Source organism: Melospiza melodia, chromosome 1 (assembly GCF_035770615.1).
Source record: "Melospiza melodia melodia isolate bMelMel2 chromosome 1, bMelMel2.pri, whole genome shotgun sequence".
Lineage (NCBI taxonomy): Eukaryota > Metazoa > Chordata > Aves > Passeriformes > Passerellidae > Melospiza > Melospiza melodia.
Window position 1 is genome coordinate 38,686,977 of NC_086194.1, and position 22,681 is coordinate 38,709,657.

Here is a 22,681-nt window from a genome sequence, read left to right on the forward strand (position 1 = left end):
GCTGGAAAAGATTGATGTAACAATCAGGCACATCATGGACGAACGAATATTATCATCTCACTTTTTAATATAAAATAATAAAGTTTTGAAAGAGAGATATGCTATCACAAGATAGTTATGTCTTCACCTATACCACAGCTGAGATTTCTCATCTTTTCTCTACCTCAGAAAACCAAATCCCTTTTACCAGTTACAATTTGACAATGGCGCTCATTCAATGACTTTAACAGTGATACATAAATGACATGTCCTTTTAAATGGGAATGAACAGTGGTGCATAAATAGAAATGCAGAAAAAAAATCAAAGTTGCATTTTCCTATTTCTTTTTTGACATGGAACAATATTTCCCTGTTTTTTTTTAACTAAACAGAAATGGATAAAACTCACTGGAACTGAGTATAGCTAAAAATGTAAAAAGATGAAAAATCTAAATAGATTATTACTTCTTTAAATTAAACACTTCTAAATGGAAACTTTGCTCATAGATTTTTTGCTCTCCAACTTCATAGATTTTGACTGACATATCTGCCCTTATAACAGACACTCAAATCAAGAGCCCTTAACAAAAGTGTCCTTAACCATAATAGTTTTAAAGCGTGACTGCCTGTTCCAGGTGAGATGAACCCCAGCACGTCTCTGCAAGGAAGCTCCAAGTCCCTGTGAGAGTAAAGAACTCATGTTGCTTGCTTTGGATGTGTCTGGTGGTGTAAATAGTGTCACCTTTTAGAAACCACACTAAACTAAGCATGGAGGGGGGAAGTGTAACTGTGTGCCTTAGCACTCCAGCATGGGTGAAATCTAACAGTGAAGCATTGCCACTCACTTCAAAAGGGCCAGCACTCAACCTATATAATCCAAATTTAGAAAAGTCTTCCAAGGATTTTTGAGCAATATTATTCCACCTTTAACATCTGAGGGCCAAACACATCATTTTGAAAGGTCAAAAGGATAAAAATGGGAGCAGCTGACTACCCTGCCCTACTCCCTTTACACTGCACAGGTAGGGCTCATTCAAAACCTCTGCTTTTAAAACAGGGCACACCTCAGTGTGTATGTTCTATTCATAAGGCAGCACAAACCTTCTGCCTGGTTTAGTTGTCCTTAATTTAAGCCCTACCATTTAGGGTTCTGGGCCAGAGGTTACACACCAAAAGAAAAAATCAGGGCCTGACTCGTGATGACTCAAACCTCTCACTCGGTGCTGAAACACTTCAGCGCTCCCTTGATTATTTTGGCACTGGGAAATTATGACCCAGATTCAGGGACACTGTATGGCCCCATCCTGCCCCTGTCTCAATTAGGCTATTCACTCAGCTTCTTTCTCTGTGCTTCCTGCAAATCCTAGCAGGAAAGATCTGTAATGAAGCACCATGAACTGCCACCAAAGAGACGCCCTGAGATGGGCCGAGGAGTTAACGCAGATCAATGTGTGCCTCCTTTTAAGGCACCCTTATGCTGTCAGAGAAACACTAAGGAAATATGGTTAGAAGAATCATTTAGAATTTAATTTTATCACTTCCTGGATGGTTTTCAGGAGGTCTGTTTTCAAATGACTGAAAGGAAAAAGCATGGTTTAAGTGATTTTAGAAAAGAGAACCATGACGTTAAGAGTGTGCAATGCACCTTTCAGCACAATGAGTAGCGTTACTTGCAGGAGGTTTGCATTTTTTGAAGGATTTTCATGCCTCATATTCTATTAATTACTACATTATTAGTACTTCTGAGAAGTCGATGTATGCTTAGCAGATAGAAACCCACCTAGCTGCAATTAGGAGCTTTTCTCCAACACAAGCAAGAAAATATCTTGTAAATGCACAGAGAATAGGAAGAACTAGCTGACTGTGGTATTTTTAGGTTAGGGTGAAAATATCACTGGGATTATTTAGCAAAGAAATAGGAAGAGGAAACAAACCAAGTAATTTAAAAACCATTTCTCAACAAAGAATATGATCAATTTTACATACAGGTAAACTGCAAAAAACATGTATGCTATCTGGATATAATACAAGAGCAGGTATCAATGATGTTTCTAATCCATATCTATCTCAGTAGTGCTTCAAGTTCTCTACTTGTGTGTGTTTGGTGGCATAAGCTCCACCTACACCTCAACCATAAGTAAGGAAAAATACAATACTTCACAGCTCAAGCAGGGAGAAACTTTTCCTCCTACATGTGGGATGGTAAGAACATGTTTTATTTTTTTAACTCCCTTTAGTTGTTAAAAGAGGGAAAACATTTTGACTTGGCAATACCCCTTTAGCCCTTAGCTGGTATATTTCTCTGTTAGAGGAAGAAAGGTTTGAGGTGATAGTTTACATAACATAGCTAAGCATATTATGTAAAGATTAAAGCAGCAGGGTCGGCACAGGGACAGACGTGTCTCATCGCCCAGCGCACCGGGGTTACCTGACAGCCAGTTCTGCTGGAGGTTTGGTTTGTTCCACGTTAATATTCCCATTAAACAACTAACATTTAAGCGCGGCTCTGCCTTGGCCTCTCCCATTCCTGACTGCGATGCTTTCCACAGAGGCAATGCCTGCCTGCGTGGGAGGTGAGGTTCATTTACCTGGCCACAATCAGGCGACTGCGCCTATCTCCAGCCGGGATGCTGCACGTCACCGGGGCCGCCAGCGGCCGGGGGCGGTTTGTGCCACCCCGCCGTGCTGATGCCGCGCAGCGGTCGAAACTACCACGGTGACACCGAGTGTGGCCACCGAGTGCCAGGGCCTGGGCCCGGGCGGCAGGCACCGCGTACCCTCGCACGGCCCCTCCCCAGGTACGGCGTCCCGGCCCGCCCGGGGCACCGGCCGCGTCCCCCCGGGCCGCTCCCGCGGAGACAAAGGGCTGGGGAGCTGCGGGCCGCCGGACCGGGGAGGGGGCGGAGGAGGGGGCGACTGCCGAGGGGAACAAAGGAGCCGAAAAAGACGAGAAGAGCCAAGAAAGTTGATACCGGCCTCCGCCGCCCCCTGCCCTGTCCCGGCCCGCCCCTTCCACCTCCCGGACTTTCGCGTGGGGGCCCACGGCAGCCCGGCGGCGGCGGCGGGGAGAAAGGCCGGGCACCCTCACCTCCATCCCCCCCGAGTCCCCGGCCGAAGGTCCCGGCTCGCCCCATCCCCTCCCGCCTCCTCCTTCCTCCTCTGCCCCGCTGACCCCGCCCAGCCCCCGGTGCTTCCCTTTAACGCGCGCTCCCGCCACCGCCTCTTGCCCCTCCCCCGTGCCCGGCGGCGCGCGGCCTCCGCCAGCCCCCGCGGACGCGCGCGCCCCCATCCCGTCACTTCCCCCCCCCCCCCCCCACCCCCTTGCCGAAGCCGCGCGCGCGCCCCCGCCCTCCCGCCCCTCCCTCGGCGCCCGCGAGCGCCCGGGATAATTGGCTGGCGGGCGCGCGCGCGCGGCGCCGGGCGGACGGGTGGGGGCGCGCGCGCGCGGAGGCGGCGGCGGGGGTGCGCGCGCGCGCGCGGCAGCGGCTTCACTTCTCTCCGGGCAGCGGGGGCAGGAGCGGCGGCGGCTGTCGCTGCTGCTCGGGAGAGACGGGAAAGGGGAGAGGAAGGGAGAGCGAGGAGCGCGGGGCAGCGGGCTCATGACTCAGTGAGCGGCTGCAGCCCCTTTCCAGCCCCGCGCCCGGCCGGAGTCGGGGCGACCGCGACGGATTGTCCCGCAGCTTGTGCCCGGCGCCAGCGAGAGAGAGACCTGCGCTCGCCTGCAGGTAGCGGCGGCTTTCCCCCCGTCTCTGCCGGGGTACACCTACCTCTGCCCCGGCTGAGCTCCCCGTCTGCCTCCCCTCCCCCCGCCGGGCTCCTACCCCCCCGTCGCTCGCCATCCCTCCCCCACGGCAGCACCCTCTCTCTCCCCCACGTTTATCTGCCACCCTCGGTCTCTATCTTTATCCTTCATCTTCCCTGCCCTCTCCGCATCCCCCCGGTGCTGCCTGGTACCCCCTTGCCCCCCTTGTCATCCTCGGCCGTGCCCTTTCATAGCAACCGTCCCGGCCGCCCCCCCGCCGCCCCCGGCCACCTCGGCATCTCTGGCGGCGCTCCCCGCTCCCCCAGGCTCCATCCAGCCTCCATTGCTCCTCAGCACCCCCACACCCTTTCAGCAACTCTTCCGTGTCCATTTGTCCTGCTCGCCCTGCTGCGGGCGGGAGCAGCGACCACCCCCGCTCCCCACCCCCGCTCCGCATGGTCCCCGCGGCACTCTCTGCGCCCCTGGGGCACCCCCTGCCCCCACCGCCACCGAGCCTCCCGGGATGCGCTATCCCACAGCCCCGCCGCCGCCCTGGGCACCCCGGGCTGGAACCCCTCGGGAAAGGCACTGAGCCCCCACCCCCGCGCCCCAAGGAGCCCGCAGCCCAGCCCTCTCCCTTCCCGCATGTGCCCCCGACGTCTTCCTCTCTCAGTCTCCTCCTCCTCCTCTTCTCGGTCTTCTCCTACTTCTCACCCCGGCCCGGCCGCCGCCCGCCCGGCCGTGGGAGTGCGGGAGGTGTGTGATTTGGGGATGCTCGTGGCCCCCACCCGCTCCGTGCACTTCCCGACTGGAGAGTGCCCACGCGGGGCCGTGGGAGCCCGGGGTTGCCGTCTTGTCCCGTCCCGTCCCGTCCCATCCTTCCGGGTGCCCCTCTCCGTGGCGGACCCTCCTCTTGCACACACCAGGCTCTTTCTGCCTGCCGTCCCGCGATGCTGAGGTCTTTTTGCCCTTTATGGTTCCTAATGAAGATGAAGTAAGGCGGCTGCTGCCATTGCTGCTCGTGGTGGACCCTGCAGAAATACTCAATTTATCTTGGCTTATAGGAAATTACGAGCGCTTTAGAAAGACATCATCACTAGCTCTGCCGCCCTTGGGACCCATCTGCACATTGCCAGAATCTTGCTATCCCCGACTGGTGGATTTTTAAATTTTTTTTTTCTTTTTTTTTGGTGCTGTGTGATATCTGATAATGACTGGTGGTTTGGGGTATTTTTGTCTTTGGGTTTTTTAGTTGGTTTGTTTGTTTTTGTTGTTGGTTTGTTTGTTTTTATTGTTGTGGTTTTGGTTTTGCTTTTAGTTTGAGGAGGAAAGGGAAGGTGCCGGTGGATATATTTGACAAAAGCAAAATATTTTGGACACCCTTCACTTCAAACTGATAGTTGTAGTTACACTTGGAACCTCTCTCGGTGCTGATTCATCTCACGTTAAGACAGAGACTTTTAAGTCCCCCTTCATTCCTTCCTCTGCCCCCTCTGCTCATTTTTCTCTGCACAACAGCAGGGAGGTTAGCAACCCCCGTCTGAATGTAGAATAGCCTGGCAGCCGGGAACCTGGACATGGTGTGTCTTCCCTCTTGCCCTGCCTGACACTTGCAAACACACTTACAGCTCAAGGAGTATCTTGTATTTCTGTCTGTATTAGTGGCAGCAAAATGTTTTCTTGGCAGTGTCATCCTCTCAGTTGACTTTTCCCCCCCATTCTCTTACTTGTTCATATGTTTTTGTTGTCTTCTAAGCTTGACCCCATTAGAAGTGTCTAATTTCAGGCCTCTTAAAACACGCTTTTACCGTGGTATTGAGCATCCCTTGAACAGAACTTCCTAAAATTGCAGGTTTTGTGAGGAGAGGGAATAGAAAGAGTTGCGTGGATGTTAGAAAGAGGAACAGGGACAGAAGGAGAAAAGAAAAAAACACCCAAAAGCCAGCAACACCCCCCTCCCCCAGAAACTAGCCAGACAGCAAATGACAGATTTAAACATTTTCCTCTTGTAAATGCTGGCATTACATGTTACAGTAATTATATGCTCTGGGCTACTGTTACAGTGTTTGTCTGCTGGATAGTAACCTGAACTTATGAAGTGAATACCGTTGTTTTTTGGATAATAGTAATATTTATAGCCAAGATTATTCATAGCAGATGTCCTATGCATATAAGCATTATTAAATATGCTTTTAACTTTCTGGCCTGCAGTGTTAAAGCCTATGTACATTGTGAAGAGAGAATTTTTCTCTTTAAAATTAGATGTATTAAGCAAAGGTCAGAAGTAAAATCTAGGGCAAATAAAGGACAACATTAGGTGTTATAAAAAGAGATGAGGTTGTATTTTAGCTTTATATGGAAGCAAGGAAAATGGGTACTTACTACCAAAATTGCATTATAGTTGCATATTGTGACTTTTCAGAATGTGATACTTTTGTTGTTTATTACCTCTAAGTGTTCTGCTGCTTTACCTTGAAATCTCACAACCTGGATTTAAATATCTGAACATCAGCCTGTGTAAATTTATGGATTATGTTAAATGTATTGTTGTAGCTGTACTATAGGAGAAATTGTTCTCTAGGAGTGGACATTTTTTATATTTTAATTTTAAGACAGAAACTCTGCATTATTTCAGTTATCTTAATGAGCAGGTTGGGTGTTGTGTATTTATATATATTTAGATTCAAAAATACTATTTTCTGTTATAAAATCAAAAATGCACCTTAAGCTGATGAAGGGAGACTTTAGTCACATATCTGTCACTTGGTATTGATTGCTGTTTGTTTTAATGCCTAAACATTTTGAAGGGGAGCCATACTTCCAGAATTCTTTTTCAGTATAGCTTCACAAGATACACAAAAGAGACGTAATTCCTCCTGAAGTTAGTTGGATGTGTCAATAATGCCTAAAGAGATTATTTCTTCTACTCCATAGTGTGTATTATGTGATAGTATTAGATCTTGGCAAGGGTTTTCAGTATAGGAGTACATTTATTTCTATTCTGTAATAAGAACACTTAGGCCTTTTTAAAAAGCATCCTTTTCAATATAGCCCTTGTTGGCATTGATATTAATTTACTTTTCCTTTGCTGTCTCTTTCCATAAATATGTACAGGGAGATGAACTTTGTTTAATCCATAGAACAAGCATGGTTGAATCTGAGCCTGAAATCTCATTATTCTCCCTTGAGCAAGTCTTAAAACACATAATAGTCAAGGTGAATAGTTTTGTTCTTAATTGTGATGATGTCTGTACATAGGTAAGAGGAAAAGAGAGTCGAAGTTCACAGCAATTTGAAACTCTTTGTGTATAAAAGAGCAAATTCTTCATTCAGACAGATTTGATCAGAAAACCACCCAGATATATGGGGATTGTGTGGGTGTAAGCAAGTAACATTTAGGCCTGTGTGCTTTTTATTAAAAATCTCTAGAGAAGGATATATAACACAGGTATATAAAGTACAGATTTGGAGTTAAAGGAAATACCTGGGTTTCACTTGGTTTTAATTTGGTTTTGTTGGTTTGGGGTTTTGTTTGGTTTTGGGTTTTTGTTTTTTTAAAATCAGTCAGTGCCACTGACTGATATGCAAATTCAGTAAGGGTTTTTCATGGACATCTGTCCTTCATTAGAACAGTTTGAGAGTTTGAGAAGTCATGACAGCTGTAACAGTGGGCTTGTAATTCCTCATCTGTCGGCATATTGTTATACTATTTAAAATGAAGGAAGGCATTAAAATAGCTAACTAGTATCAGAAGTGCGTGAATAAAGCATTAACTTGACTTCTGAAATATGCTGAGATTACTTGCTGCTCATGTTCTCTGACAAGTTTGTTGCCTCATGTTGCCTGAATGAAATGTCAGGAAAAAAACTTGGTTATATCCTCTACCAACGTGCTCACCGCTTTAGTAAATACAAACAGTCCTGTGTTAGAGCATTTCAGTTCTGTGTTTCCATCAAGCATGCCAAGATGTGGATTTTGTAATGTGGAAACCCACACTGTACACTTGGAATGAGCCCACAGATTTGTTTCATATGGGATAACAGAGAGTCCTAAGATAGTAATAACTCTCAGTTTTTAACTAGCTGTGGTAGATTTGAACTGGTGGCATAGTTGATGGGACAGCTAACTGATGGTGTTGCTGAGTGGTTGGAAAGCATAATTCACAGTGAATGGTTTTACACTTGCAGCATTATGTTTCCCACTTAACTTCAGTAACTTCTGGTTTTCATATATATATGTGTGTGTGTGTGTGTGAAGAGTTTGGCAGGGGGATTGGTTTGTGTGTTTGTTTTGTATTTTTTGGTTGTGGGTTGGTTGGGGTTTTTTGGGGGTGGCAGTGGTATAGGGTTTAAAATTGCCAGCTCCTGGAATATTGTTAAGATGCTTGTGGCAAAACTCTTCAGTACGAGGATTACTGAACTACTGTGACACAAGTGTTTTATTAGGACAAAGACATGTATCCCATGTGTTCTTTCCTTAAGCATGTAAGAAATACAATTAGGCAGTTTCTTCTCAAAAAACTAACTTCAGTCGTTTGTCTTTGTTCAGTGCAGCATCTGCCATGTCTACAGAGGGGCAGAGAGTGGATGATAGTCCAAGCACCAGTGGAGGCAGCTCTGATGGAGATCAGCGTGAAGGTGTTCAGCAGGAACAAGAAAGGGAGCAAGTTCAACCCAAGAAAAAAGAGGGAAAAATATCAAGCAAAACAGCTGCTAAATTGTCAACTAGTGCTAAAAGGTACAGTGTTTCTCCTGGTTGTTTCTTCCTTTCTCTTCTTTCAGCTGGCCATCAGATCCATGTAGTGACTCAGTATATTAATTTTCTGATTGTTTTATTATAACATTATGTATCAGTGTAATAACCTTTTGAGACTGGTCACAATAATGAGACCTGTATACTTTTCCTGTTCTTTCTCAGTTTGCCTCTTTCACATGGTTTTAATAGTTGCTTGCATGATAAAAGCTGACATTTTTTTATTGCTAATAAAACTCAGACAGTTTTGTAGCCTTATAAAATATATCTCTGTATATGTATGTATGACTGATGTTGAAACTTGTCAGTGTAACTTAAAGTTAATTAGCCATAAACATTTCAGACAGTTCAGTAACTCAGCATGTTAGGACTACCATAATACCTATTGCCATGAAGTACTGCCTTTTCTTTTCCCAGATGGTCAGGTCAGAAATACTTGAGTGAACAACAAATGTATGTTGGTTTCATTACTTTAAACTGTGATCTGTTTTAATACCCATTTATTTTCCCTCCCTTTTCTGATTGACATGAAAGGTTGGTTTGTAGAATAGCTATTTAAATTATTCTATGCTATCATGTCCATCTCCAGATAATGATTGTCTTGCTGGGACCAGACAGAAGGAATTTACAGCTTAGTGTTGCTTTGCTAGTACACATAGGGTTGTAAGTCTGGGCAAGTGGGAGTATAGTGATTGAAGTTAAAAAGCACTCATAAAATAATCTGACAAGAGACCAATTCTGCAGACTGTCCTGATGCAGAATTCCCAGATCTCATTTCTTTGCTAGTCCAAGGTAGTGTAAACTACAAGGGCAAACACTGGAGTTGTACCACTGTGGTGCTGTGGTAAAGGAGAAGCACCAAGCCCCTGCTGCCATAATTTATAACATATGCATGTAGTCAGAGTCTGTAAATAATACTATATAAACATGTGCATACATCTAGTCAGGATTTGAGTCTTTGTTTTGCCTTAATCCGTCCCTTACCAATTCAATCAATTTCTAAAGTATCTTTAGATACTTTAGTAAAGATACTAAAGTATCTTTTGTCTTTCCAGTAAGGTACTGTTATGTCATGCTTTTCTTCTGCTATAGATTCCTTTCTTACAGCTAATTTTTCTTCATTTTTAATTCCCTGGAGAAATACTTTCTGGACACACATTCATGCTGTGACGCTATTAGGAGATTACCTGGTCATATCACTTGCAGAATGACCAGCAAAACTTGCCTGTGTTTCCTTTTATGACAAGAAGGGAAAAAACCCCCACCCAGCTTTCACTACAAAATCATGATGTTATTAATGTAGTTAATCCTCACAGCCGTTATGGTTTCTGGTCTTCTTCTCTTTCGTCTGCTTCCTGCTATTATTTTTTTTTAAATATTAGAAATATTGGATTAGTCATGACTTTTAGGGTCATAAAAACAGTTTCCAGCATCTTTAGAAAGCAGTCTGTGTATTGTGAACTTTGTACAATGCCTGGTGTAATGATGCTAGAATTCTGACAAGGGCCTGTGGACACTATCCTATTAAAAAATTAATAATGATATGTCAGAAATTGGTCTATTAATCTTAGCTTTGTATCTTCAAAGCTTAGAGCTTTTATCAACAAGCATTTTACAGAGATAAAATTACTTAAACCTTTTAAAGTTTAATCATATCTGCTTATGGTTCTGCTGTAACTAATTATGCCATCAGTTGCTGACTTCAGTACATTTGCCAGTTAGACTCTAAAGCTAGTTTCACATGTGTAGTAATATTGATTATACATCTTAGAAATATACATTTGATTATGCATTTTTAAAGCTGACATGACTTACAATAGTTGTGTAGATATGTGTACAGTATTTTTGAAGAGAAATGTAATTTAGGAGTGCTGGTTGTTGCAGCCCTTTCTGGAAGGATTACAGAAACAGTTGTTGTAGTAATGGGAGTTTTTAGTTGTGTAACTTTTTCCCCTTTTTTGTTTTTGAATATTCAGTAGTTTGTCATAGTGTTAGAATTGGAATTGCACCTTCTCTAATCTGGACAGGTTTTCATATCACAGGTTTTGTTTCTGTGCTTTTTAATTAAAATCAATTACGTCTCAAGAAAGCCAAATCAGAAATTAGAGGCTAAAAAGGAGGGGTGTAGCATAAAGGAAGGAAAAATGTCTTAAAGCCCTTAATATGTAATAAATATTCCAAAAGTAGTCTGTTATGAAAGATCTTCATAGTAATATTGTTATTTTAGTTCATTATGAATGAGAAATAGTGCAGGTTTAATAAGGCCTTACTCTGGTACCTTTATTATGGTGAAAGGAGTCAACTGCTAAACAATCAGTAAAAACACTCAAACAATAGAGTGTAGCGCAATTGTGGCTTTTGTCAAGATTCCTTAATTTCTTTAAAAGCTTCGAACACCAGCAGGTTCACTGGAGCTAAAGTCACAGACTACACGCTTGATTCTAACCTGAGTTTGGAAATCAGATTTTCTCACCTGGAAAGCTTTTTTGTGCGCATGGAATTCTAGCCACAGTTCTTTTTGGATTGCATTATGATACCTACTGTATGTGGAGGAAGGTTTGTGCATCTCTATTTGGAAGACTCCTCTTTTGCTTTTCATTTATGTTTTATGGAGTCAGTAATAAGAATTTTCAGTAGCATGAGGTTTTATAATAATCAAGATTTAGCAGTGTGCTGACTTTTGCTTGTGTAATTGTAAACTGCTCCCTGTCTTGTGTATGAATATACTGTTCATGCAGCTTAACTGCTTTCCAAAGTGATCTCATTACAGAGGCTGTGTGACACCACTCATATTTCTATTTGAGTAAGATTCTTGGTATTGAGATATGGAGTTTCTTCTGTTAGCATTGCTGTGGATGGCATCAAGAAGGCAGAATGCCATCACATGCTGTCCTTCTCTGTTAATACTTCAGGACTAGCTGCTGTACAGGTGTAATAGCTTACAGCATATGTCGTGCAGTGTACTGGTCCTTCAATTTTCCTCACCCAGAGGGCATCACCTTAAATAGCAACCTTTCTTACCCAACATGTCAAGATTGAGAAACTCGCTGCATATCACAATTACAGTTCAGACATGGAATTGAATTGCTGTCCTTGAAAACAGCAGGCATCTTGTTACCTCTTAAGTAGCAAATCTTAGCATGACCTTTGGATTGAGAGAAGTGTAACCATTCTTGGCTGACATAGAAGCTCAACAAATAAATGTATTGTTTTGCTTGGCTCCTGAAGTTGCTGGTTGAAAATCTGTAAACCTTTATGGCCAGTCTTGACATTTTTTAATAAATATCTGTGCCTGCAACAAATTGTGAACTGTAGTTGTACAACTTTAGTTGTAATATTTTAATTATTCAGAGAAGTTGCAGCCTTAAGGAGGAGCAAATAAGCGATAAATTAAATTGGTTCGAAATTCAACAAAACTGAGTATTTCCCGCCCCCCCATCTTTTTTTTTTTTTTTTTTCTGAGAGGTTCATCACAGAATCTGGAAATGATATTTAGCATGTTGACTATGACGGCAAAATATGGAGTGCTTTTTCTTACAAGAAATATCCTTGTCATTTATCCATCTTTTTATAAGTAGCTGAGAATATATCTTTTGTTCCAGTATGAACCTAACCATCTTTAGATCAATTTCCTGCTCAGTTTATTTAGTATTTAAATGCATACCAGTGACTGCATTTTTAAGTATGTTCTAAGTAGTATATTCTTTGATATAAGCTATTGATTCATCTGACTTTTATGGGTAGAGAGACATGTAGTTTAGAAAAGCAGATGTGGTAAAAAGAGTTTATTGTCATGTGGTCCTTTATTTTATTTCATTTCCTAGTAATAATGTTGGGAAATTCTCTAACACGTTCACATCTTTCTTAGCTTTAGGGAATTGTTCCATGAAGGAAACAACTCAGTCCCTTTTGGCTTGGTACAGTAGTAAATATGTGTCTGTGAGAATTAATAATATTTGAAATCCACAATGTACTTTCATGCTTCTGAATGTACGAGTAGATTAACCTTTGCACCATTACTGGAAGGCAACTGTGTTTGTTCTTTTTTGTTAGTTAAAGTGAGGGATTTTTTTTTATATATGTGTGTGTATTTACATGAGAGACAAGAGTCAGATGACTTCTCTAAGACCAAACAAAGTATCAGATCTGACATTGCAAATTAAATGTCTTATGTGTGCAGCCCAGGGCTTTGATTACCAGCAAGGGCCTCACCTCCTGCCATCATCGCCATTGTCCAATATGTAATAAACCATAGTGTCACTAGTTTAAATATAAACTGGATATATGTAATTATTTCAATATAGAGGGTTTTTCCCTCTCTGACATTTTTAAACATGACTGTTATTGAGGCAGAATATCCAAAGAAACAGATGCCAGAAAGGACCCTGAAAGACAATGTTTTGTTGCCGGAGGCCGCATTTTCTCGCAGTGAATCCTCTGTGGTCAGCGAAGGAAATGAGGCACATCCTCTCCTGTGGCAGATTCTGAGGGCAGCTCGTGGGGATAGAGACGAGTGCCAGAGCACGTGCAGACAAAGGGCAGCTCGCACACTGGAGGTCTCTATCAGTGCAAGGCTCTCTGGGATGCTGTCCGATGATTTAATTGTAACGTTGAATGCTGTGACATGTGAACAAGCTACGTGTCAGCTGTTCTACAGAAACTCTTTATGAATGAGCTCTCAGCATGAATGCAAGGTAAATTAACGTTGCAAGAAAAGAAATGTAAGGTGTATAAATTAATTTTAGTTTGGGACACCACAGAGCAGGAGAATAAACATGGAGAGCTTGCTGAGGAGCAATTGATGGACAGTATTGTACTAATATGTTTATCTTGTTTGTATAAAAATGATAATGAATTAAACATCTTTGTCTTAGATGTTTGCAAGAGCAATGATGTCTTTTGAACATTAATAGACAGTACCATCTGATCAATTTTTACATCTTGAGGCAGAAAGGTGGTTTGTCTGTGTCTGCTCAATCACAGAACAGCTTGATAAAGGGCCATTTTAGTGCTCTTGGCATTAGAAGTTTTGGCTTGAACTAGAACAGATAGAGAAAATGAGAGACTTTTGTTTTCAGAAGGTAAGGAACGTGCTTTAGGGTTTAGCAGGAAGAATGTAAAGATTTTGATCTAGGACTGAAGTTGTTGTAGTTGTCAATCCATTCTTGATGTGCCTCATACTCACTCTAATGCCATGAAATATTAACTATATTTACTACTATATGTAAAACAAAGGAATGATCTCTGACTCCAAAAACAAGTGCAATGCCATCATTCTGTAACTTCAAAAAAGGCTGAAAAAGCAAAACAACTCATAAACCACAAAACTGAAGTTTCCATGCAGCCTAGGTTTTCTGTAGTTTGAATTTGTGTATTTGTGTATAAATTTCAAAATCATGGCAGAATTTTGTAATATACAGAAGAAATATTTTAAGCATTCCCACAGTTATAAGATCTCCCTTCTAAAAGCTGTGATTTGTTAGGATTGTTTCAAATGGGCTAACTTTTAAACAATATTTTTGTGCTTAAAATTCACTAATTAAAAAAGGGGTGACTTTCAGTGTTACTACAATGATTTTGTGTTTGATTAAGCGGACTGTGCCTGTGTTTTTATAAAAAAGTTATGATATTTATTGGAGGAATTCTATATGCTGGAGGTGCAGACATCTCAATGAGTAGAAAAAGCAAGTAAAGATGAAATTGCTTCCCCTCTACAGAAATAACCTTTTGTGTTTGTGTGTATGTAGGGTATATACACCGAGCTATTCAAGGACATGGCTTGGGAATGTCCAGAAATCCTTAACAACCAAGTTGCCCTCCCTGGAGTTAAAACTCTGGCAGGATGCCTGTCATGTCTTTATGGGGTGACCTGGAGGATATGGCAGAATCCACTCCAAAGTTTTGAGATGGCAGCAAGTTGGGTGTGAGCATTTGGTACATGCAGGGGCATTTTATATTCTATATGCCAATATACCTGAATGCTTATTTTGATAAGCTATTTACTTTGCCTGCATTTATATGCATAGAAGTTAAAGAAAATTTAAGCATCTGGAAGAGTATTTTTATCTTTTCAATGCTGTCATCAGGTCTTAATAAATGATTATTACCTCTGCCTACAAATCTTACCCACGTATGTCCTAATTATTTCAGAATGTGAATGATAAAGTCTTGAGTTCCTGGTTCAGGCCAGTTCTTCTACTGCTGTTGGTCCATTTATTCATTAGAGCCGTAAAATCAATTCATAGTGGCATAAGGGGAATTTTGATAGTGGCTGTGAGACTCCTAAACATGCAAGATTGTGTTTGGATTGTGGCAATATATAAAGAATTAAACTGCTCTTTTTTATTTTATACATGCCAATATACCTGAATGCTTATTTTGATGAACCATTTTCTTTACCTATATTTATATGCAAAATGGATCACAGTCGTTTTTAACAAGATATGTGTAGGTCAGGCCTGAACCTTTGGCTTGTGGCTTGAGCACCTATCTCAGGAATTTGAGTGGTATTATAGTGTTATTATTTCTTTTTTAGTGTAGGGAATAATAGAAATAGCAATCTGCTCTGTGCATGAAATCTTGTGAAGGAGAAGGCAAGAAAAAACTGCTAAAGATGTATTGAATTGTTTTTATTTTCCTTCCTCCTTCTACATATTTATGTTTTTGCACTGAAGTAGCCTGTGGAAAAAGCCTTGGCTATAGTTTATAGGGAAGGTGGCATTCACAGTCCTGCTTATGGCATCATAATCTGGCAAGTCTTTGGGAACTGTAAACTCCTACGAGTTCCTTTGGGAGCTCTGTATCGTATTCTGCATACTTAAATTTCTTCAGAGGTCAAGATGATGGCTCTGATGCAGATGCTGGTGTAAGGGAAAAGAGCCCCCATTGCCAGCTGTGGCAGAGATCAGCTATTCAAGGACTTGGCTGGGAAGCGTCAGCCTGGGAATATCCAGAAATCCTTAACAACGAAGCTGCTCTCCCTGGAGGAAGAGTTCTGGCAGGATGCCTGTAATGTCTTTATTGGTGACCTGGAGGACATGGCAGAGTGCACTGAGAAGTTTTCAGATGACAAGCAGTTTGTACACACCGGGGCAAGGCTGTGGCTCAGAGGGATCAGGCCAGGCTGCAGGAGGGGGTTGACAGAGAACTCATGAAATTCAGCAAGGACAAATGAACACCGTGGATGCGAGGAGGACTTACCCCTTGCTCAGATGCACACTGGGGATCGTCTCTGCTCAGAAGGATGTGGGGGCCTTGGCAGACAGCAGGCTCAGTGTGAGGCAGCAACAAAGGCTGGGCTGCCTCCTGGGAGGTATTAACAGAAGCATGGTCCACAGACAAATGAAAGAGATTTATCTGCCTTTACTGAGCTCTCATTAGACTGTATCTGGGATGGCATTTACCCAATTTTATCCCCTCAGTAAAAAGAAGGCAGGTATCAGAGCAAGTCCAGCAGCAGGTCCCCAGGCTGACCAGGGAGCTGGAGCACTTCCCTTTCGGGGAAGCTGATATCAGCCCCCCAGTATATGTAGGAGATTGTGAAGTCCTGGGTGGGCTTATTCTGGGCAATTTTCCTTTGAGCTGGGGTTTTTTTTCCCTGCCAGTACAATATTCATTATTAAGAAGCTAAATATTCTGGAGGGCAAGAACTGCAAGACATATAGTCGGAGGGGAAATAGAGAAAGAGGGTATATGAGATATTTAGTAATTGTGTAAGTGAGCCAAGGAGCTGAGATTCCTGACCTGCGGAAAAAGTGTGATTTTCTAGGTGGCTGCTCATGGCATTTGTTCCATATTGGATGTTCATTTTTCAGAAAATACTTGGTTTTTATTCTGCATGTTCTCGCACAGTTTCATGAAACAATATAGATCGACTTTCAGACAGAAATTCTAAGAATTATATTTTGTTACTATTGATTGATGTAAAAATGTTCATAAAGTTGAAAAAAACAGATTGAAAAAAAAGTCCTGATAGTATTTTTTTTTCTTTTAAAGAATTCAGAAAGAACTTGCAGAAATTACATTAGATCCTCCTCCGAACTGTAGGTAAGTTCACCTGGATTTTATTAATTTGGAATATGAAAATTAAATGTGTGGATCTGTGGAAATTGCATAGGGGACTGAAGTAAATTTTAGTTATTCCTTTGTGCTGATAATTTAGTAATTTTGGAATAAGAGCTGAGAGATAATATGTTGCCTACATATAAATAATTGACATACTTTCTGGTAACCAAAGTAGTGGCATAAATGGATGAACTCTGTGATGCATTAATAGATACAGGACAAATACCAAATCATGCTTCATTTCAGATATTAAATCAATAATATTTTTTTTGATTCTGTGAAATGTAATCTTGGTGGCAGTCGCTGGGTATATTTGGTTCCTTTCTTTGCAACTTGTTAATACACTGTGAATATAATGGAGAAAAGAGTGTTATAGGGACAAACTGTTAGTAATTTTCTGACTGTGTGTGTTGCAATCAATTGTGATATTCAATGGACACTTCCTGAGTTAGAGTATAGCATCATATAGACTTTCTGATAATGACTGTGTGCTTGTTTGGTTTGGGTGTTTCATTTTGTTGTGGTTTGATTTGGTTTGGTTTGAGGGGTGGGGGGGCAGTTTGTGTTTTTTTTTGTCAAGTATATTTCCTTCTGGTATGTTTAAAGTTGGCTTTGAAATGAATGATGAGGTAGACCTTGAAACCCTCACTGTCTGGTGGCTGGGGCTGTGTACAGTTGTTTTCAGATGGCTGTCTCGGGCTTCTTATCTGTCAGCTTGTGACATATGGTCAGTGTTGGAGCTGGGCCAGGGCTGCACATTGCTGTTTAAAGGAATCCCTGCTACTGCACCTCTCGTGGCGAGGGGTTGGGCTCAGTGCAGAAGAATAGCTTCCACCCAGGCCTGCCAACCCATCTCAACTGATGTGGTTAGTAGGTCTCATTCTGTTACTGAACTAAAAAGAAAGATTGATAGAAATGGCTGATTGCATGCAGCGTTTATAATGAATCCCAGTATGTTTCGGTATCGAATTAACTAAGCAACTGGTAGTAAAAATGACAGTCAGCTTTATTGTTTTGGTCTCTTGACAAAAGTGTGTGTAAGAAAATACTCTAACAAGATTTGATGTGGTTGTGCTGGATCTCAAGATATAAGTCAAGTGGCTGTGTACCAAGGCGCTGCTTAGTGAAGTAGCCTTGCAATAATAGCATTCAAAGAGTATTTCAGTCAATTAGGATGAACAGTTTTTTGCTGGATAAAACATTTTAATAGCTAAGCTGTTCTGTCATGCTTACGACTATGTGTGAGTCTTCAATCACATCAAAGCTGTTTCATGTGGCAGATTTTACTTCGGTGTTGATGACTGATGCCTATTAGCGGATTGATTTGCTGAGATGAATATGAAACTTCAGTCTGTTGTAGAAGAATGGTTAAGTCTTTGAACTGAGAGTAAAAGGCTTACAGGTTTTTACAGCAGTGTCATTTTTTCTGGTTTTCTGAAGCCCTCTCTTTATAACAAAGCAGTTGTTTCAGTATACATGATACTATTATATTTGATTTTTTTTGGTAGCAAGTGTAAAGTAAGCATTGGCTGTCTGAGTGGAAAGCCCTTTAGTGACTTGCAATTTACAAAAAAACCCAAGTAATCAGGAGGTTTCATGGGTTTGTTGAATTATTTACACTAATGATAAAACAGCAATAAAGTGCACTCCATGATGCTGTTTTGCAAAATCACATCTAACTTCATGTGTCTGCTGCTTTAACGCAGTTCTTAAGATGCAGAATTACTTCATGTTGTGGTAGATTGATAGATAACCATTAGTAAGTTTAATATTAGCAAATATGTTTTTATAGTCAATGCAGAATCACTTCATTTAGTTTATGCTTTGTTGACATAGTCTAAACAGTGTTTTCATTTGAACTTCATCTATTTTCTGTTATAGTTAAATGTTACAAAATAAATACATCAGCCAGGCATGATTCTTTAGAATAATGAGGAAAGCTGAGCTATTGTACAGTATATCTTAAAGTAATGATAGATCCTTTCTTAGTTTTAGTGAAATTTAGGTCATTGTAAAAAGACATGTTAGCTTTTTCTATTAAAAAGCCTAACCATATTTCATAAAGGTAAGTTCATTCCAGATGTAGGTTGCTTGAAATGGTTCTGATTCCATCCTACTTTCACTGTATGTACTCCTTCATATGTAAAATAAATAATGACTGGGCAATAGGAATGTGATAATTCTGAAAACTAAATGTCATAGGAGGTGTGAAGAAAGTATTAGTCAAGAATACAACTATCTTAAATAGTTACTTAGGAAGTTGTGGTAAAAAAGCTGTTGAGCTGAATTGGAACTTAGGTGGAGTATTGCAAAATAATTTGCAAGACTTTTCATTAACTACAGCAGGCCAAAGCTTCAGGTTTCTTCCATTCATGAAAAAAGCCCCAAATGGAACAGTATCTGTAGCACAGTAGCATCCCTCAATTGCATGGCAGGCTGCACAGTCACTGCAATCTCCAAGGCAGCTGCAGCTTCCACTGGTGCAGCAGCTGTGATCTTAACATTTCCCCTGCCTCATCCTTGTGAAGGGAATAGACTGTATAATTGTTGTGTTTGTTTGGAAGACAAAAAAGTCTTGCTCACAAATGTGCCTTGGAATCGGCAGATTATCACTGCTGGGACTTGCAGCGTCTTTGCAAAACTGTGGAAAGCTGTGGGTTTCAGAGTTCCTGCAAAATCTGTCACTTTGGCTTTAAATTATTTAATACTATAAGAAATTAGAGTCGCCTGCCTCCCTACTTCCTTTTCTGTAGTTTGGGTACTGGGCAATGGAGTGAGTCCTCTTGGCTCCTTCCTCAGGACTGAGAATGTATAGTGTTCTACATGTAAAAAAGCCAAGCTGGGGAGGGGGGTGGACGGTGTGGGAGGTGAGCAGTGTAATCATTGCTATTTTTGGAGGAAGGCATGTCATAAAAAAGCCTGTTATACTTCACATTTAACAGAAAGAACTGGATGGTTTTCAGTATGTGTTGTCCCATTCCTTCCCCTATTTTACTTTTGTAATGAGCTGAATTTACTGGCAAGGACAGTCCTGAATTCAAAGCAGTACCATTTATGTTTTAAATCTGCAGCATTGTGAAATTTCAGTTTGTCAGGAGATGGTATACCTAAATTGTAGGCATTTGCCACTCCTATCGTTTTTTTCCCCTCATTGAAATATCAAAGCTTGATTGCTAGAAATGGCACACATATTATGCTCCTGAGTATTGCAGAATATAGCTTTTCTCACAGGTGATAAGATCCTCATATTTAAGTGTCATTTTCCTATATTGCCTTACTGAAAGAGGAGAACAGTTGGAAATACTTGTAGCTAAAATAATGCCTTTTCAAGCTTCCCCATATTTTCGGCTGCATTGTGCATGAGACAAGTGATTTCATAGACTACAACTTCTTGTATAGTATTTCCCTTCTCACTGGCAAGAGGACAATGTCTCTGTGACAACTTTTACCAATTGCTTACATGGGAAAATAATATTTGGAAAGTATTTCATGTATTTTTAGCTTCTTTCAATGTGAACTTAGCAGCTGGAAACAAGGAGAGCCAGTGTGAAGTGAATAGCAGCTCTCTGTGGACACCACTTGGAGCAACTGCTCAAAATTTTCCTATTAAGTCACTGATCTTACCTATCTTCCCCTTCACGTTTTCTTTTGTTGTTCTCTGGTGTGCTTTTCATAATTCTTCTCTTTACTGTGTATTTACTGCAATTCCTCTTTTGTTCTTTACATTTAATTTCTTTTACCCTCTAGCAATGTAAGTGATGCTTGGGACTGTTAAGGAGTGTGCAGCTTAGTGGGCAGAATGACTCTCATTCCAAAACAATCAGTTTAAAATCTTGTGTATAGTGTTATCTCTTCCATTTGTTTGTAATCATTACATTAATTCCTTGCTTTTTATACTGTCTGCAAAATTGATAAGCAGCCGGCATATGTGATTCTAGTATTTTGCTTTTGAAAATGAATCACACTGATAAAACTTAAAGCAGTTCCCTTTGGGATGATGTTCAGAAGAGCCAAGTGGAATGGCAACATTATCAGTTTGACTTAGGGAGAGAGGTCAGTGTGCCTCATGGATATCTCTTGTATTATTAGTGACTGTATGGAGTCCAACATTTCTATTTAATACTGCTTTGACTCTGTTTTTGCTGAAATGTTGAGGCTGGCTTCTTCACAACTCCATGGGATTATGTGAATTCCAACAATTTGAGTTACTGTTCTTGGGGCCATGTGTATACTCCTACCTAGTGCTACTTTAAAGCTAAAGGGATGGCACAAGTGTCAGGTGCAGAAGACAAAAGGGGGCATAATAGGAGGGACTGGGTGGGAGAAGATGGTCAGCCTTGCTCTAAAATGCAGAGGGGGAGAAGTGGAGGGACCTGGAGCAGCAGGTACAGCAAGTATCTACCCTGCAGTTGTGCTCAGTGATTTTGATTGTTTGACTTGGGGAGGCACCAGTGTGTTGCCACAGGCAGGGCTGTGACTCATGTGATGCTAATGTGTGAGCAGGATGAAAAAGTGGAGTAAGAAATGCTTTCTCTGAACGTTTTTCTTTGCAAACATTTCCAGCCTGAATTCAGGCTCCCTTCCCATTGTCTTACTCATGGAGTTTACTGTCTGCCTGTATAGACTTATTTTGATCTGCTGCTAGTCACCTTTGTGAGAACATGTGACACAGAACTTTGTATATACCTTAGTCTTGTCTCTTTAGAATTTACAGCAAATAGCACAACTTAGTCAAAAAAGATAGGCATGGAAGTGGTTTATACTAGAGTGCAGGATCCTGTTGGTTTTTAATCCATGATGTATCAACAACTGAGGCTAAGGATGGATGAAAAATTTCAGTGCTCACTGCAACAGCTTTATGTTTTACTTTTGAGTCCTTTTCTGCTTCAAAAGTAGCAAGAAACGTGTCCCAAAGATTTGCAAGTTAACAATCACACTGGGATTATATTTTATAATAGCAATCATACTGTATTTTTTTACTTGAATTAGATTGCTGGGTTTTTTAACTGGTGGGGTTTTTTTAACTGGTGAAGTTTTTATATTGTATTACCTCAGTACCTTGAAGTAGCTTGGGTGAAAAGTGTGAGGTTACTTTTTAATACGTAAGCTTTTAATTCCTTTAGTTATTTTCTTTTAGATAGGGCAGAACCATAGTTCATGCTTTAAGCATGTAACTATATTAAAACATTTCTTTAGAAATATCTGTTTATTTTCACTGTGAAAGTGACTTTTCAGTGTCATATTGTTTACAAAGCATCTGTTTTTTAAAAATAACACAGATGTTTCTTTTCATGGGTCTTCCATGTGTCAAGATGCAGTGTACTTGGAAGGCCATCAAAAATATAGCTGTTTTTTTTAGTGATCTGATATCTTTGAAAATCTATTATATGAAAAAATATTAGACAGCAGTGAACTTTTTTTTGTTGTTGAATAAAGTAAGTTTTCAATATATGCTTTATTGCATTGTTGCTTGCGGTGGTGGAGTGATTTTTAGGATTGGTTACAGGTAATGCTCAAAAGTTTCAGGATGTGTTGTGGCCATTGGTGGCTTGAAATGTTAGCAACTTTCATGAAGGCAGGAGAGGAAATAAAAGAAAGGAAGGCAGTAAAGGGAACCTGCCACTGGCTGCCTGCCAGGTCTGGCAACTTCACTCAGCAATGACGATGTAAGGAACTGTCTGACAACACCCATTAATACCTCCCAGCTTAACAATACCTCCACATGATTTCTGCCAGTTCTCCCAGTTTTTGAATGATGACAACTTCTCTCCCGGGAGGAGAAGAAAAGAGAAACTAGTGTTAGAGAAGAATGAGAGTACTTCAGCAAGCACCGTGTGAGTGCAGATCTGGAAGGTCAGGGAGATGCCAGAGCACATCCTATGGCACAGCTGAAGCAGGAAAATGAGACTGGGGCATAAGGAGGGGTCAGGAAGATCACTTGTTCCTTGAAGCAGGAAAGGGCAGAAAAAAAGCTCAAAAAGCAGCCTGTGGTGGAAATGGGAGGGTTCCTTGATATTTGCAATGTGCTTCGTGTAGAAGATAACTAAAGCTCTGGTTTAAATTGTAACTTGGGGAAGGTGGTGTGAATAACTGTAACAAGGGTAAAACTAAACACTTTGATGCTTTTAGTGCGGGGAATTCTGA

The 22,681-nt window shown here is 41.3% G+C and overlaps 1 protein-coding gene across 1 annotated transcript in view; it reads left to right on the forward strand.

Annotated features, from left to right (window-relative positions):
* Nucleotides 1-3,471: 3,471 nt before the first annotated feature.
* The window catches only part of LOC134417299 (ubiquitin-conjugating enzyme E2 E2), a 200,315-nt gene continuing 181,105 nt past the window's right edge, over nt 3,472-22,681 (forward strand). The window contains exons 1-3 of the mRNA XM_063154381.1: nt 3,472-3,704; nt 8,275-8,458; nt 16,469-16,519. Coding sequence (XP_063010451.1) covers nt 8,283-8,458; nt 16,469-16,519 — 227 coding nt within the window. The 5' untranslated portion in view covers nt 3,472-3,704; nt 8,275-8,282. The remainder of the gene's footprint in view (nt 3,705-8,274; nt 8,459-16,468; nt 16,520-22,681) is intronic.